Source organism: Malania oleifera, chromosome 8 (assembly GCF_029873635.1).
Source record: "Malania oleifera isolate guangnan ecotype guangnan chromosome 8, ASM2987363v1, whole genome shotgun sequence".
Classification (NCBI taxonomy): domain Eukaryota; kingdom Viridiplantae; phylum Streptophyta; class Magnoliopsida; order Santalales; family Ximeniaceae; genus Malania; species Malania oleifera.
In genome coordinates, this window is record NC_080424.1 from 45903072 (window position 1) to 45919157 (window position 16086).

Sequence of the window (16086 nt, forward strand, 5' to 3'; positions counted from 1 at the left end):
TAAAATTGGAGGTTAGAGTGGGTCTTTGCCTAAAACTTAAGATAGAGAGAAAAAAAATAAAATTCAGTGTTCAAATATTTGTAAATTTTTTTTTTCTTTTCGTGCATTAATGAAGTTTTTGTTACCTAATAAAACTGTTGAAATATTTAGATTCTTTAATTAACGTTGGTCTATTTTTTTTGGGGTTTGTGGGAGAGGGGGGGGGGGGGGGTGAGGAAGGGTTAGTTAAGGGGGTAAGATTGTTAAAATATGAGGTTCATGAGTTGGAACATCAAAGGGCCAACATATTGTAGAAAAAAAGAGGTTGGTCAAGGAATTGGTATGTCTCATTTTTTTTTTTTTAATCAGAAAAGATAAAATTATATTAGCAAGGCATCATAGGGATGCAACCTGTGGTATCTTAATACTCTATTGATATTATGAGGGAGATTTGATTAGGTAGAGGTAATGATTTGGCTTTTCTATCATCAAGAGGGGCATTTGGATGTATTTTGGTGGTTTGAGACACTCGAGTGGCTAAGAGGGTGGATTTTATTATGGATTTTTTTTACCTATTAGTGTTGTTAGAGGTGAGGCTAGGGGGTAGCGGTGGTTTACTTCAGGTTATGGTCCTTTTAGACCTACCTTTAGATTCCTCCATTTTGGGAGGAGTTGGTGTTTGTGTACTGAGTCTGTTATTGTAGATGGGTGATTGGATTTTAATGTAGATGGATTTTTGTCAAAAAAAAAAGGATGATGGGAGTTTTTCACCCAACATGTAGTTTTTTGGTAACTTCATTAGGGAGTGTGGCTCAAGAGTTATTTTGTTGCAGAATGTTTTGGTCAAGGCTATATTTTTAATCTCAATATGGATAAGGCTCTTGGATTTGATGGGTTCAATGTAACTTTTTTCCAAGGAGTGTTGGGATGTGGTGAGGGAGGATTTAATGAAGTGTTTTTTTTTTTTTTTGTGTTCATGGTAATGGAAAATTAGGAAAGAGTGTTAATTCTAACTTCATTGCCTTTGTGCCTAAGAGAAGTAGGTCGATTATGGTATTAGAGTTTCGGTCTATCAGTTTTGTACCTAGCATGAATAAGATCATTGCTAAGGGGCTTGCTAATAGGTTGAGTTCTGTCCTTAGTGATACTATTTCTCTTGCCCAAAGTGCTTGTGGGAGGGAGGAGAATTGTGGATGCTATCTTGATTGTAAATTAAGGGGTGGAGGATGTTCATCCTAGAAAAAGAATGACTTTGCGTTTAAATATGACTTTGAGAAGGTTTATGAGACTTCTTGGTTAAGGTGCTTAGGAAGAAAGACTTGGAGTTAGGTGAAGGAATCAATTTAGGGGGTTTTTATCTATTGCCTATTATCTGTGATTATTAATGGGCTTCTTATAGAATGGTTTAAGTTTTTGTGCGTGTGCGTGTGTATGTGAGGGTGGAGGTGGTGTCCTAATTCTTTTTTTTTGTTTTTTTAGGTTAATTTTCTCACTTTGTTGCATAATTTTGAGCCTCCGGTCTTAGTGTTAATTTTGGTAAGAGTGGCCTCTGAACAATTTAGGAGTCCCTTCAGGAGGTAAGCCTTGTTCCTCAACGTTTTAGGTTTCGGTTAGTCACCAAGGTAGCCAAGAGGGTGGGTGGTTGGAAAGGACTTTGTTCCCTTTAGGTCTTAGAATTACTCTTCTGCTAGCTAGCCTTTTTATGTTTCTTCTGTATTTTTCATCTTTTTTAGAATTTTGAGAGGGGTAGTTCAAAAGCTTGAGAGGGTTATGATGGGTTTTCTTTGGTTAGGTGTAGGGGAGAGGAGAGACCATTTGATTACGTGGGAAGTGGTGTGTAGGATGAAGAAGGAGGGTCAGGTTTCGATAATTGGTGTCTAAAACAGTGCCTTTTTCACTAAATGGTTATGGTTGTTTCCCTTGGAGGTGAATTCCTTTTGGAATAGAGTAATCAGAAGTGAATATGGCATACAAGATAATAGGTGGGATGCTAAATTGGGCTTATGAAGTTATTCTAAGAGTCCTTGGAGGTTTGTTTCACAAGTTTATCCTTTTTTCTTCCTTTCGCAAAGTTTTAATTGGGTGGAGGTAGTCGCTGCAGGGTAGGGGGAATGCTTTATTATGTTCCTTTCGCTTGTATAATCTTTCTTCTCATCGCAATGATATATATATTTGTTATTCTTGAGAGAGATTCTTTTTATTGGGATTTTCATTTTAGAAGGGATTTAAATGATAGGGAGGTTGAGGAGATCTCTTCTTTGCTCTTTATACTAGAGGGTTTCCGCATCTCTAGTAGGAGTGGTAGAGTTTGTTCTTTGGATTCATTGGAGGATTATTTGCGTAAATCTTTCATTTTTCATCTTATTCATAGGAGGCTGGAGTTACTTCCAAGATAAAGGCGTTTGTATGGCTAGTGGCACTTAATAGAGTTAACACCAACAATCTATCGCACAACAGGTGGCCTTGTAAAGCTTTGTCAAATGATATCTGTTTATGTCTGGGACTAGTCCTAAGGATGCATCTCATTTTTTTCGACATTGCTCTTTTGCTTAGGATTTGTGGAATAATCCTTTTGAAATTTTGGGGAAATGGGTGTTTGCCCAAGTTGATGAAGGGGCTCTTGACCATATCTTTTACGATTTTGAGAAAAGTAAGGGTGAAAAGAGGTTGTAGAAGTGTGCTCTTTGTACAGTGTTTTGGGGAATTTGGCTAGAAAGGAATGCTAGAATTTTCTTTGCAAAGAGATTATGAGTGGAGCTTCTTTGGGCTAGTGTGAGGTATTTGGCTTCTCTTTGGGCTTAAAGCGCAGGATGTTTTAAAGGATGCCATTTTCAAGATGTAAACTGAGGCTGGTTGGATTTATTAAATTGATTTTTTTTTTCTTTTTCTTTTTGTTTTCATTTTCATGAGTGAGGGCTTCTTGTTCTCCTTCATTGGTATCTATTTCTCCTTTTTATTCGATAAAGTTTCTCTCTTTCTCTCACTGTCTATATAATACTGTTGTGATTATTGTTGTTGTTCCATTTCTTATGGCTAGTGGTAAGGTGGAGAGATGGTTAAGTTTTTTTTTTTTTTTTGTAATTTATTATTTAATGAAAGTTAGAACTATTCTTCAAAAGAGTCAGGAATGGAATTGTAATTCAGTAATTCTTACCTGTAAGGAGAAATAACTATTCTATTAAATGGGGTAATTGGCATTTTAGTTGGAATGTGATCCTACCAAGCCAAACATGGGAATGGGAGTCAATGTAAAAATTTTGATTCATTTGCTACCTTGATTTTGCAAACCAAAATTTTCATTTTTTGTTTGTGGGGTGGTGATGGTGTTAATTGTTGGCATATGTTTGATTTGTAGGTAATTAGTCAGATTATTATATGTCCTATTATTACAAGGGCATCAAGGTTTATGTGGTATGAAGCAATGGTTCAAAATTTTAAAAATATTTTATCTTTATCCTTGAACCCCTGTAAAGATCCTTGTCACGAGGCAAGCTTATCCTTGATCTTTATCCTTGCTCATAGTCGCTTGTCTTGAGGGTAACCATCATGTAAATGCTAGTGTAGGTTTTTGTCTTGGAGTAGGATAATGTCTTAGTGAAAATAGTGAGTACGGCTCCTTTGGGACATTGATGTTTTCTAGTGACAGAGTGAGAACAGCATAGAAAGCTCTTTAGAAGAGGATGAGCGTTCATCAATCATTTTAAACTTACTAGTTATTATAATTATGTTTGGCCTACTTGCCATCCTTGATAAATACATGTGGCCTGTGTAGGTGTGCGCATAATAAATTGTGTTGCTTTATAGTTTACTGCGCGACTTTGTTTACTTTCATGTTGGCTTATTGCTTCCATTTCATTTGCATTCGATTGGTTGTTAAATTGTTCATGTGGCGGAATAGCAGTATGGTTTTGGTTGACTGGTTAATCTAGTGTGCTAACTAGTGTTGCACAACCTACAATTCTTCATGAGGTGTGAAGTATTCAACCCATGACAACTTGTTGAGCTTGGTTAATTACTTTGTGATTTCAATTGCCTTTGAATATGGGAGCACAACCCACAACCCTTCATAAGGTGTGAAGTATTCAACCCATGACAATTTGTTTAGCTTGGTTAATTACTTTGTGATTTTAGTTGCCTTTGAATATGGGATTGTGTGGAGCATCAGTAAGAGAACCATGTCCTGCACTAATACCAAGAGAATTGATGTGCTATAGGTGCTAGCTGAGAAAACCAATAATATGGTTGTAGAGATGGCCCGACTTGCGGAACTTCCAAAAACAACAGCCTGGTTCCATTTAGAAATTGTTAGAAGACTTTCATGCTACGCGTTACAAATCCATATGGGTGAGCTTATTGCCAAGATGAACTTCATGGTTTGTGCTATCAGGAATTCCAATTCTACAAGGGTAGAGTATGAAAGAACAAGGGTGTCAAAACTCAGAGTGTATGGAGGTGCCTGTGTCACTGAGGAATTGGAGGACTTATTTAACATGGAGTAAAACTTTCGTGTTGGTGAGGATCGAATCAGAGGATGTAAGAGATCCACAATTGTTTACTTTGAGTAGGACCCTAAGGTGATGTAGCGTACCAAGTATGATGAAATTCAAAGCAGTAGGTTTGTAATTGATAGTTTGGCAGACTTGAAGAGAGAGCTTGAGATCTATATTTTTTTTAAATGTTTACAATGCTTGGTGCAAATTGCGAGATCTTAAGCACATTGGTATGGTAAGGGAGTATGTGAAACAATTCTTTGCTTTAATGTTGGATATTTGGAACATTTTAGAGAAGGACTACATTTTATTTACTTGAGGGATTGAAGTCGTGGGCAAAGGCTGAATTTCATTCACAAAGAGTTCATGAATTGCCTACCAAAAGCTTTAAAGCATTGCTTGATTGAATAGTTGGAGAGAGTTCCACCATGCGTAAAAAGTGTTGCTTGTTTTTGGAGAGGGGGGGGGGGGACAATGGAAAGTCTTTCAAGATGGGCAAGCTTAGAAGTGGGGGAAGCGACACCAAGGCATCAATTTCAAAAAACGTTTTGTCATCTCAGTCTTTCAACACATCTAGTGGTAATGGTAAGTTGTGTACTTTTTATGCCAAGGCCCTCACAAAGTTGTTTACTGGTCTCATAAGTCATTGCTCAATGTCTTGCAAACTTTCGTCTTGGAGAGGACACAAACACTAGATGAAGATGAGGAGGTAACCTTAAGGAGCAATGCGGCTACTTAATGCATTGGAGAGGTAGATGAAAGAACTGAAGATTACCTAAGATAAAGAGTTAATGTTTGTGAATTTGTGGATCAACTGGAAGAGCACCAGTGTTGTGGTGGATATCGGTGCTACCTATAACTTTGTCTGACATGGGAAAGCGCAGAAACAACTTAAACTTGGTGACGATTTAGAATGCATGAAAGTAGTTAATTATATAGCTTAACTTTGTAAGTAACCAAGCAATTATGAAGCTTGGATAGTCGGTGGGACATATGGCTTTCATAGCTTTTCAGATAGATGATTTCCAAGCAATACTTGGAATGTAATTCTTATGGGAGAATAATGTGGTATTGATGTCATGTACCAATTTCCTTTGTCTTGTGAGCGATCACTCTCACATGGTGCAAGCCATAGCAAAAGAAAGGAGATAACGAGAAGTTCTTCTTAGTCATGCAACTCAAGAAGGGGTTGAGAAGGGTGGGCGTATATATCTTGCCTCATTGTTGGTGGATGAAGGGGTGGGATGAGCAATTTCCTATTGCAATCTAAGATGTATTAGAGGAAGACAAATTTGTCATACTTGATAAGCGACCGTACAACTTGCTTCCATGACGAAGTGTGGAACGTGAGATTGAGTTGTTACAAGGGATGAGGCATCATGCTAAAGAGATGTAGCTGATGGTGCCTCTAAAGTTAGTAGAGTTGAGGAAGCAACTTGATGAGTTATTGAAAGCGGGTTACATTTGTCTTTCCAAAGCACCATTTAGAACATTAGTGTTGTTTCGGAGGGAACATGATGTAGATGTGTTTATACTTGCGCACTCAACAAAGTGATTGTGCTCAACAAGTATCACATTCCTTTGATTGCCCATTTGTTTGATTGGTTAAGTTATGCCAACTACTTCATTGACTTGTAATCAGGCTACTATTAGGTGAGGATAGAAAATGGTGACGAGTCAAAGACTACTTGCGGGACATGGTACAAGACAAATTTTTGGTGATGCCCTGCAAGTTGACAAATGCACCAACAACTTTATGCACGCTATGCTGATGAATTAGGTGTTTCATGACTACCTTGTCAAGTTTGTCGTGGTATACCTAGATGATATTGTTGTCTACAGTTCCACTCTAGAGGAATGTAAAGAGCATCTACAAAATTTGTTTGACATATTGAAAGAAAACAACATTTATGTGAAGAATGAAAAGTGCTCTTTCCTTTAGAGGAGTCAAAGTCCTTGGTCATGTGGAAGGTTATGTCCCAGGGGATATGGAGAAGGTGAGAGTAATTCAAAATTGGAAGATCCCAACGGCAGCCAAGGAGCTGCGTGCCTTTCCTAGCAAGCCAATTATCATAACTAGTTCATGGAAGACTAATCGAGAAGGATTGCTTCATTGAATGAATTGCTGAAGAAGGGCTATAGGTGGACTTGGATGAAGGAGTGCCAAGGAGTGATACATGGTCTGATACTTGCTCTTCTAGACATCATGAAGTAGGACTGTGTAGAATTTGGTTTGCACCAACATAACCGACCAAATTGAATAATTTTAGTCCATTTGATTTAACTCCTAAAGTTGTTTGGTTTGGTCCTGTTTGAATTGTTAGAATTAAAAATAAATTGTTTCAATTTTTGATTTTGTAAACCAAATATTGATTGGTTCCAAAAATCATAATTTAGCCCACTAATTGCACTGGCCTACTATTTTTTTCAATGGATCACTGTATCATGCATGCCCATACATGCCTACACAAGCATGATTGCACAACTTGTTTAGTTCGGTCAATTTAAGGAAGTTTGGTTTTTCATAAGTTCTTTTGTTTCTTTCTGGTGATTCGGTAGTTGGTTTTCAACATGTTTGGATCGAATGGGTTTGGTTTGGTTTAGTTCGGTTTGTCCTCCCATGAAACTAAAAAATTTTCAATTTTTTGTTTTTTGCCTCCAAATCGACTAAACTGATTGATTGCAAAACCTTATCATGAAATAGTTTTAAGGTACAAAAAAAAGCATGAGACCATGCCTTTAGTGGATTCTTGTTATCGAATGAGCTTCTTATTGCGTATGAGAGTCATAGGTTTAGTGATGTTGAGCGAAAGTAGACAACTCAAGAGGTGACTCATTGTCTACACCCGCAGTGACATTAACTGCTTAGGTATGTTGACTGGTGTGACCCATGAAGCTGAATCAGTTTTATTTGTTGCTATTTTTTAGGAGCTGAATTTGTTTTATTTGTTAGGATCATAACCATTTCTTCATGCTGGATTTTAGGCACTTAGCTGTTATGCTCAACAAGTAGCAGATTTTTTTGCAATTTAGTTTTCATTATACTGTATAAAAAGATTGTTTGTTGCTCAATAAAAATGAGCCTTCTGTAGTCTCTAAATTAGCTTCTCTCATTATCCTTAGTCTCTGTTTTTTAAATTATCCAACATATTGGTATAAGAGCTATAGTCTTGAGGGACCTGTGAGATTTAGAGAGCTCAAACACAACAACCTATTCAGAATGAATTCAGAAAATTCATTCATTGCAATTGCACCTCCAATGTTTGATGGAACAAATTTTCAGATGTGGGCTGTTAGAATGGAAGCCTATCTTGATACTAATGATCTATGGGAAGCTGCTGAACAAGTATATGAAGTTTCTGCCCTGCCAAACAATCTAACTCTTGCACAAATCAAAAATCAAAAGGAGATGAAGCAAAGAAAATCAAAAGCAAGAGCAACCTTGTTTGCAGCAGTCTCATCCCCCATTTTTACTAGAATAATGACACTGAAAACAACCAAGGAAATTTGGGATTTTTTGAAGCAAGAATATGAAGGAAATGAAAGGGTCAAAGGGATGCAAGTGCTGAATTTGATTTGAGAAATTGAGATGCAAAGTATGAAAGAATCATAAACAATCAAGGAACATTTTGACAGACTTCTTAGCATTGTCAACAAGGTAAGACTCCTTGTTACTGATTTTTCTGATTCTAGAATTGTTCAAAAGGTTCTAGTCACAATTCCTAAAAAGTTGAGGCTACAATTTCATCTTTGGAAAACTTAAAAGATTTGTCAAATTTTACCTTGGCAAAATTGTTGAATGTACTGCAAGCACAAGAACAAAGGAGGCTTATGAGGCAAGAAGGATTTGTGGAGGGTGCTTTTCAAGCCAAATCACAGAACAACAATGGTGGCAAAAACAAAAAAACAAAAAACATAAGAAAAACAACAAGCTTGGAGGTTATGCAAGCAACAACAAAAATATCCAAAGCAGCAACACTCAAGTCTTTCCACCTTGCTCCTACTGCAAAAAAAAAACCAATCATTCACAGAATAAGTGTTGGTGGAGGCCAGATGTAAGATGTCACAAGTGTGGTCAATTAGGGCACATGGAAAGGATATGCAAGACTCAGCGGCAACAAGGAGAAGCCAAGGCTGTTGAGGATCAACCTCAAGAGGATTAGTTGTTTGTGGTATCATGCTTTGCCACCAACTACTCCACAGAAAGCTGGCTTATAGATAGTGGTTGTACAAACCACATGACTTATGATCGAGAGCTCTTCAGAGAGCTTGACAAGACTACTATTTCTAAAGTTAGAATTGGCAATGGAGCACACATTGTAGTAAAAGGCAAAGGAACAGTAGCGATTGAAGGCCACACAAGTCTGAAATTAATTTATGATGTTTTATATGTTTCCGAAATTAATTAAAATCTTTTGAGTGTTACTCAGTTGTTGGAGAAAGGCTATAAGGTGTTGTTTGAAGACAAAAACTGTGTGATTAAAGATACAAAAGGCCTAGAGGTGTTCAAAGTTCAAATGAAAGGCTAAACCTTTGCCTTGGATTTTGATGAAAGAGGAGCAGGTTGCTGTACACAAAGAAGATAGCAATATAGTGCTTTGGCGCAAGAGATTGGGACATTTCCATCATGCCACTCTACTTTTCATGAAGAAGAACAATCTGGTGAAAGGCTTGCCTGAATTAGAGGAGTCTCCTAAATGTGCCGCTTGTCAGTATGGGAAGCAAACCAGACTTCCTTTTCAACAAAACAAGGCTTGGAGGGCTACACAGAGGCTGTAATTAATACACACAGATGTGGGAGGACCAATGAAAACACCATCATTGAATGGCAGTAAGTATTATATTGCTTTCATTGATGATTACTCTAGAATGTGCTGGATTTATTTTATGAAGCTTAAATCTGAGGTTGCTGACATCTTTGGGAAGTTTAAAGTTTGGGTTGAGACTCAAAGCGGATGCAAAATGCAGGTGATCAGGTATGATAATGGAACTGAATATACCACTGAAAAATTTAACAAGTTTTGTGAAGATGCAGACATCAAACATCAGCTGACAACACCTTACACTCCTCAACAAAATGGTGTTATGGAGAGGAAAAACCGGACAATTATGGAGATGTCAAGGTGCTTGCTTCATGACAAAGGGTTGCCAAAGAAATTTTGGGCCGAGGTTGTAATTGCATCAGTTTTTCTGCCAAACAGATTGCCAACAAAAGTTTTGTTGAAAAAGACTCAATTTGAAGCATGGTATGGCTATAAACCAAAGTTGCTTAATCTGAAGACATTTGGTTGCCTATGTTTCTCTTACATCCCTCAAGTTAAGAGAGACAAATTGAACAAAAAAGAAGAATCTGGGATTTTTGTAGGCTATAGCTCAATTTCAAGGCCTATAGGATCTACATACCACAAAGCAACAAAGTAATTGTCAGCAGGGATGTTTAATTCCTTGAGTTACATAACTGGGGTTGGGAGAATGACAAGAAGCTTGAGGTTCAGGAGGAGAATGATGATATGGATGATGAACCCGTTAGAGGAACCAGATCACTCTGACATTTATCATAGGTGTAATGTTGCTGTAATGGAGCCTGTAGGGTATGAAGAAGCTGCAACTGATCAGAAGTGGATAGCTGCAATGAAGGAGAAGCTAAAAATGATTGAAAAGAACCAGACATGGGAGTTGGTAGACAAATTTAAACACAAGAAAGCCTATGTTTCTCTTACATCCCTTAAGTTAAGAGAGATACATACCACAAAGCAATCATAAGTACTTGTCAGCAGGATGTTTAATTCCTTGAGTTACATAACTGGGGTGGGAGAGAGAATGACAAGAAGCTTGCAGGTTCAGGAGGAGAATCGATGATATGGATGATGAACCCGTAGAGGAACCCCAGATTCCACTCTTGACATTTATCAGAGGTTGTAATATTCGCTGTTGTAATGGAGCCTGCAAGGTATGAAGAAGCTGCAACTGATCAGAAGTGGATAACTGCAATGAAGGAGGAGCTAAAAATGATTGAAAAGAACCAGACATGGGAGTTGGTAGACAGACCTAAACACAAGAAAGCTATAGGAGTCAAGTAGGTTTACACGACCAAGCTCAATCCTGATGGTTCTGTAAACAAGTACAAGGCAAGACTCGTTGTCAAGGGATATGCCCAGATGTTTGGGATAAATTTTTCTAAAAATTTTGCCCCAGTTGCCAGGTTGGATACCATAAATATGTTGCTGGCTCTTACTGCACAAAAAGGCTGGGTTATACACCAAATGGATGTCAAGTTGGCCTTTTTGAATGGATACTTGGAGGAAGAAATCTTTGTGGACAATCAAGCTGCAATTTCAATTGCTAATAATCCAGTGTTCCATGGCAAAACAAAACACTTAAAATAAAATTTTATCTTCTAAGAGAGGTACAAATGGAAGGAGAAGTGCAGCTTATCTACTGCAAAATAGAAAATCAAAGTGCTGATATCCTAACAAAGGCACTTCCGAAGATTACGTATGAATTCTTGAGGCAGAAGCTTGCTGTATGCAGCTCCAGAGTCAAAGAGGAGTGTTGACTGGTGTGACTCATGAAGCTGAATCAGTTTTATTTGTTGCTATTTTTTAAGAGCTGAATCAGTTTTATTTGTTGCTATTCTTTAGGACCTGAATTTGTTTTATTTGTTAGGATTATAACCATTTCTTCATGCTGGATTTTAGGCACTTAGCTGTTATGCTCAACAAGTAGCATATTTTTCTACAATTCAGTTTTCATTATGTTGTATAAATAGATAGTTTGTTGCTCAATAAAAATAAGCCTTCTGCAGTCTCTAAATCAGCTTCTCTCATTGTTCTTAGTCTCTACTTTTTAAAATATCCAACAAGGTATAAATTTGGGGTAAAGATAGATAACTTGGTTGTTAGTCTTTCTTTATGCAACTTGCGTTTCTTTTTTGAGCACAAGGTGGGGGTTTGAATAGTCGTAGCTGCATTGAGTACGAAAGTCAAGCATGTGGCCTTACAACTAGTAGCTCACTTGACGGTAAGTAAGGTTACCACGACAATGCAGGAGTGCATTAAGGAGAATCTTGTTAAAGATCCAATTCCCCAAAACCTCATTAAGTTGGTGGAAGAGGGTGCAACGTTATAGTTTTGGAGGATAGGTTGTTGTAGACACGTGATAATTGGCTTTTTGTGCCTCAAAACCAGTGACCTAAGGAAGACATTGTTGCAAGTGTCATGACACCATGTTGATAGGCCACCCAAGATGACATTGGACTTTGGCATTTTTGAAGCAGAGGTATTACTAGACACCCGTACGTGATAAGGCGGTTCAGTACACCCGAACTTGCCTCACTTGGCAGTAAGACATGGTGGAGCGGAAGAAGACTACAATATTGTTGGAGTCTCTTCAAGTAGTAACGATACTATAGGAGAGTGTCTCATTGACTTTATCACCAACTTGATTAGAATAGGGGACATAGGGTCTATACTTATTCTTATAGACAAATTTATGAATTATCACACTTTCATACTAGCACCAAGGTATTGTTTGGCAAAGGAGGCATCATACTTGTTCATTGAACATGTTGTGAAGTATGGGGGTGTTCCTCAAGTTGTTGTTAGTGATCGAGACATGAGATTGACAAGAAATTTTTGAACAGAGCTTTTCAAATCCCTTGATTTGCAACTTGACATCTTTTTGAGCTACCACCTGCAAATAGCTATGCAAATAAAGAGATTCAATGGGCTTATAAAGGAGTACTTGTGCATTTCATCACTACCAAATAGAAGAATTAGGTGCAGCTACTTGTGGCTCAATTCTATTTCAATGCTTAAAAAAGCTCAAAAACTCATAAAAGTTCTTTTAAGCTTGTAATAGGTCAGTAACTATTGTTGCCTCACACAGTGGACGAGCGATACAAAGGAAAGAGTTCAAGCACATACATCTTCACCAAAGAATGGAGATAAACTGGGGGAAATTGCCCAAGCATAAAGCTTTGAAGCGGATGAAAAAATGGGTAGATCAACAACAAAGATCATTGCACTTCAACATTGGTGACTTAGTGTGTGTTAAGCTTTATTCAAAACAAGTCAAGCCATTATGAGTTCAAGAAAGGAGACTATTTCTCGAACAAAAAGGACTAGTCCTCATCTTGATCAAAGCCAAAAAGGCCTTTTACAAGGTTGATCTTATGGCATGGATGGCATCCTGTTTTTCATGTCAGCTGCCTTAAGTTATTCATTGTTGACACTGAAGATCCAAGTAGAAGTCAATCGACTGGAGTTCTATTAAGATATTGCAACCTGACATACAAGAAGTTGAAGACATAAGTAAACAGGGAGTTTACATCATCAAGGAAGAAGTAGCACGATCTTGTAATGAAGTGGAAGGACTTGGGAGATCAAGAAATCAGGATGTCAATAGAACCATTAACAAAGTTGAAGAGTACTTAGCGTCAAAGCCTGTGAGGATGTTGACCGCATAAGTGGGGGAGAATGTTACGAGCAAAGCTTGTTTAGGACATTATGTTCTCCCGTGATTGCTTGTCTTGTATGGATGGGATGGGTAACCATCAAATAAATATTAATGTAGGTTTTATTCTTGGAGTAAGATAATGCCTCCTTTTTGGGGAAAAAAAGTGAGTATGACTTCTTGATTACTTTAATATTTCCTAGTGACACTGTAAAAATAGCATAGAAAGCTCATTAGGGCAGGGTGAATGTTCATCAATCATTGTAAACTCACTGGTTATTGTAATCGTTACTTGCCTCCCTTAATAAGAATTATATTATGTGGCTCATGTTTACTTTCATGTTTGCTTACAACTTTTGTTTTATTTGCATTCAAGGGTTGTGAATTTCATGTGGTGAAACTGCGACATATTTTCAGCTGACTAAGTTAAGCCAGTGTGCTATAACTAGTGCTGCACAGCCCTTCATAAAGTGTGAAGTGTTCGGTCCGTGACAACCTCTCTTTGAGTGCATGTCTTACTAATAATAGACTCTGGCGAAGAGAAACAGGGTCCTACTTAGATATGAGCTGTATTGGCTTAATTAGATGCTTTTGTGCCATTGATTTTTCTTTTTTATGTGCTAACATGTCTTGGAAACATCATTGTATAATTTTTTTTTCAAAAAAAAAAATATATGTAAGTCATTGTTCCATAAAGATTTTTGGTATTGACAAGCAACCAAATATGTCCCTTGTCAAACAAGGTATTCTTGAGAATCTTAGGTGCAGGTGTGGCTTGTTCATGACAGAATGCTTGCAGTTTGAAGTGTTTGGTACTAGAGAGTTTCTGTTTATTTAATCCTTGGTGGCAATTCTAAGCAGGGGCCTTTATCGTGTCCACCAGTTCAGCAAAGTGGAGATGTTCATATTATGCCAACCAGAGGACAGTGAATTCTACCATGAAGAACTCATCCGGATAGAAGAGGATCTCTTCTCGTCATTAGGATTTCATTTTAAGTATGGACTGTTATAACCTCAGCTTTTATTTATGCATATGGATTTTTTATTTTATGATATTCAAATTTTAATTTGATTTAAGATTTGTCTTCACTATGTTTTTGAGTTTCTTGCAGAATTTTGGATATGTCTTCTGGGGACTTGGGGGCACCTGCGTATCGAAAATTTGATGTAGAGGCATGGATGCCAGGTTTAGGGCGATATGGTGAGGTATAACAATGATATTGTCAATAAAGCAACTTGCATTCATGTGCATCAGACTTCTCATTTGCAAGCTGTACATTCTAGTCACTCATTTAGTTGCAAAGCTTTGATTTAAGAAAGGGCACTCAAATAGACTCAATAGGGTCTTGAAAGTTGAATGTTTTTTAGATTAATTTTAATTATTATTTGTAGTATTGATTTGAAGTTGAAAAATTCAGCTGATTTTATTTTTTATTGTGAACAGATATCAAGTGCGTCAAATTGTACAGACTATCAAAGCCGCCGATTGGGAATCAGATACCGTCCAGGATCAGCATCAACAAATTTGAGAAAGGGTAAAGGAGGCAGCCTTGCTCCGACGCAGTTCGTGCACACACTGAATGCAACAGCCTGTGCAATCCCCCGGATGATTATATGTTTGCTGGAGAATTACCAGCAGGAAGATGGCTCTGTCATTATCCCTGCACCATTGAGGCCCTTTGTGGGTGGACTTGAGCTTATAACCCCAAGATCCAGATAGAATGATGTGATGATTTTATTTTATTTTTGACTTCAGAAGTGTATTTGCAGGATTAGTCATTAGAGGTCAACACCTTCCCACCATAGAATATTGATTTGAGAAACTGAAAAAAATATGGCTGATTTTTTGGGCTTGGAGTTTTCTAGGGGCTGGAATTTAAATGAGGATCTGTTGCAATTCATTGCGAATCTTGATTTGCTTAAAACAATCCCATTGTGAATTCATGCCTTTTGTTCTTGCTTTTAAAATATTGCTTGTTGAAATATTAAAAAACATTGCAGTATGAAGTACACCATAATTCAATACTTGGTAAAATATTATTAGTATTGACTTGTCCCGTCTCTTTCTTTTAATTAGAGCATATTTTTCAAAAGCTCGAAGTATTTATTTTAATTACGTTAAGAGTTGGCTTGAAGAAATGTGCACGGCTGAAAAAGTGTCTTGGTTAAAAATGAAATGACCGAACATTCTCGTGAATGCTTATGTTGTGGAAAATTTATCTCCCGTAAAATCATCTAGAGCTTTTGAAAGATTGTTAAGTAGTATAATTTATTGGCAGGGTTGGTTATGTAGATCTTTTTTCGCCAATTTGTACAATCATTGGTTATTTCTTTTGACAGATTCAGGAATATTTAATTCTTACCATCTCTTTTCAAGTTTTTTTTCAGGTCTACCTCTACTTCTACTGTCCCACACAATAACCAATTCTCTTTCTCACTGGCGTCCTATGTTGCAAGTGTCCATACAATGAGTTATCTCTCCCTTATCTTTTATAAGAGTTATACCCAACTTACCGCGAATTCTTTAATTTATCTTTATATAGCATAAATAATTTAAATTAGTTTGTAAACAAAATATACATCTCTTTTAAATATAGATACTTTCTTATTCTTAAAAAGAAGTGAATATAAGCACATTCAAAGAATTTATCTTGAATAGGTTATGATTTGAGCTTCAAAAACTTTGCCCATGACCCAATTTTTTTTTATTGCAGATAATTAATTAGTTTTCACCACTAAAACTTTATAATTTACGCTTTATCTTTTGAACTTTAATAAATATTTAATTACCATTTTTTTTTTTATTATCTAACAAAATGTCAATTTAAAAATTTTTGGTTGAAAAATAAATGAAAGTAACTTTATCATAATGCAAATTAAAGAAGATTTGTTAGTGAAGAAAATGTATAAAATCCCACTAAAGCTTCAAAAATTATTGTAAAGTGTTTAATGTCCTTTAGATTAATAATACTCTATGTTATATAAAATATTTTATTATGTAACCTAATTGATTTAAATATTCTTTAAATATTTTATAAATTATAAGCACGATTTTTTAGTAAAATTTTGTAGCTAAAGTTAGAGTAAATACCATATCAGAATCATTATTCATATATGGTTAGATTTATCCTATCATGAATTTAGATTGTATCATTTAATAGAA

At 36.7% G+C, this 16086-nt stretch overlaps 1 protein-coding gene across 3 annotated transcripts in view; it reads left to right on the forward strand.

Moving 5' to 3' along the window:
- The window catches only part of LOC131161860 (serine--tRNA ligase, chloroplastic/mitochondrial), a 44292-nt gene extending 29421 nt beyond the window's left edge, over positions 1-14871 (forward strand). For all 3 annotated transcript variants that reach the window (XM_058117843.1, XM_058117844.1, XM_058117846.1), the window contains 3 exons: positions 13785-13919; positions 14036-14129; positions 14368-14871. In XM_058117843.1, the coding sequence (XP_057973826.1) occupies positions 13785-13919; positions 14036-14129; positions 14368-14643 (505 nt within the window). In that variant the 3' untranslated portion in view covers positions 14644-14871. The remainder of the gene's footprint in view (positions 1-13784; positions 13920-14035; positions 14130-14367) is intronic.
- Positions 14872-16086: the final 1215 nt, after the last annotated feature.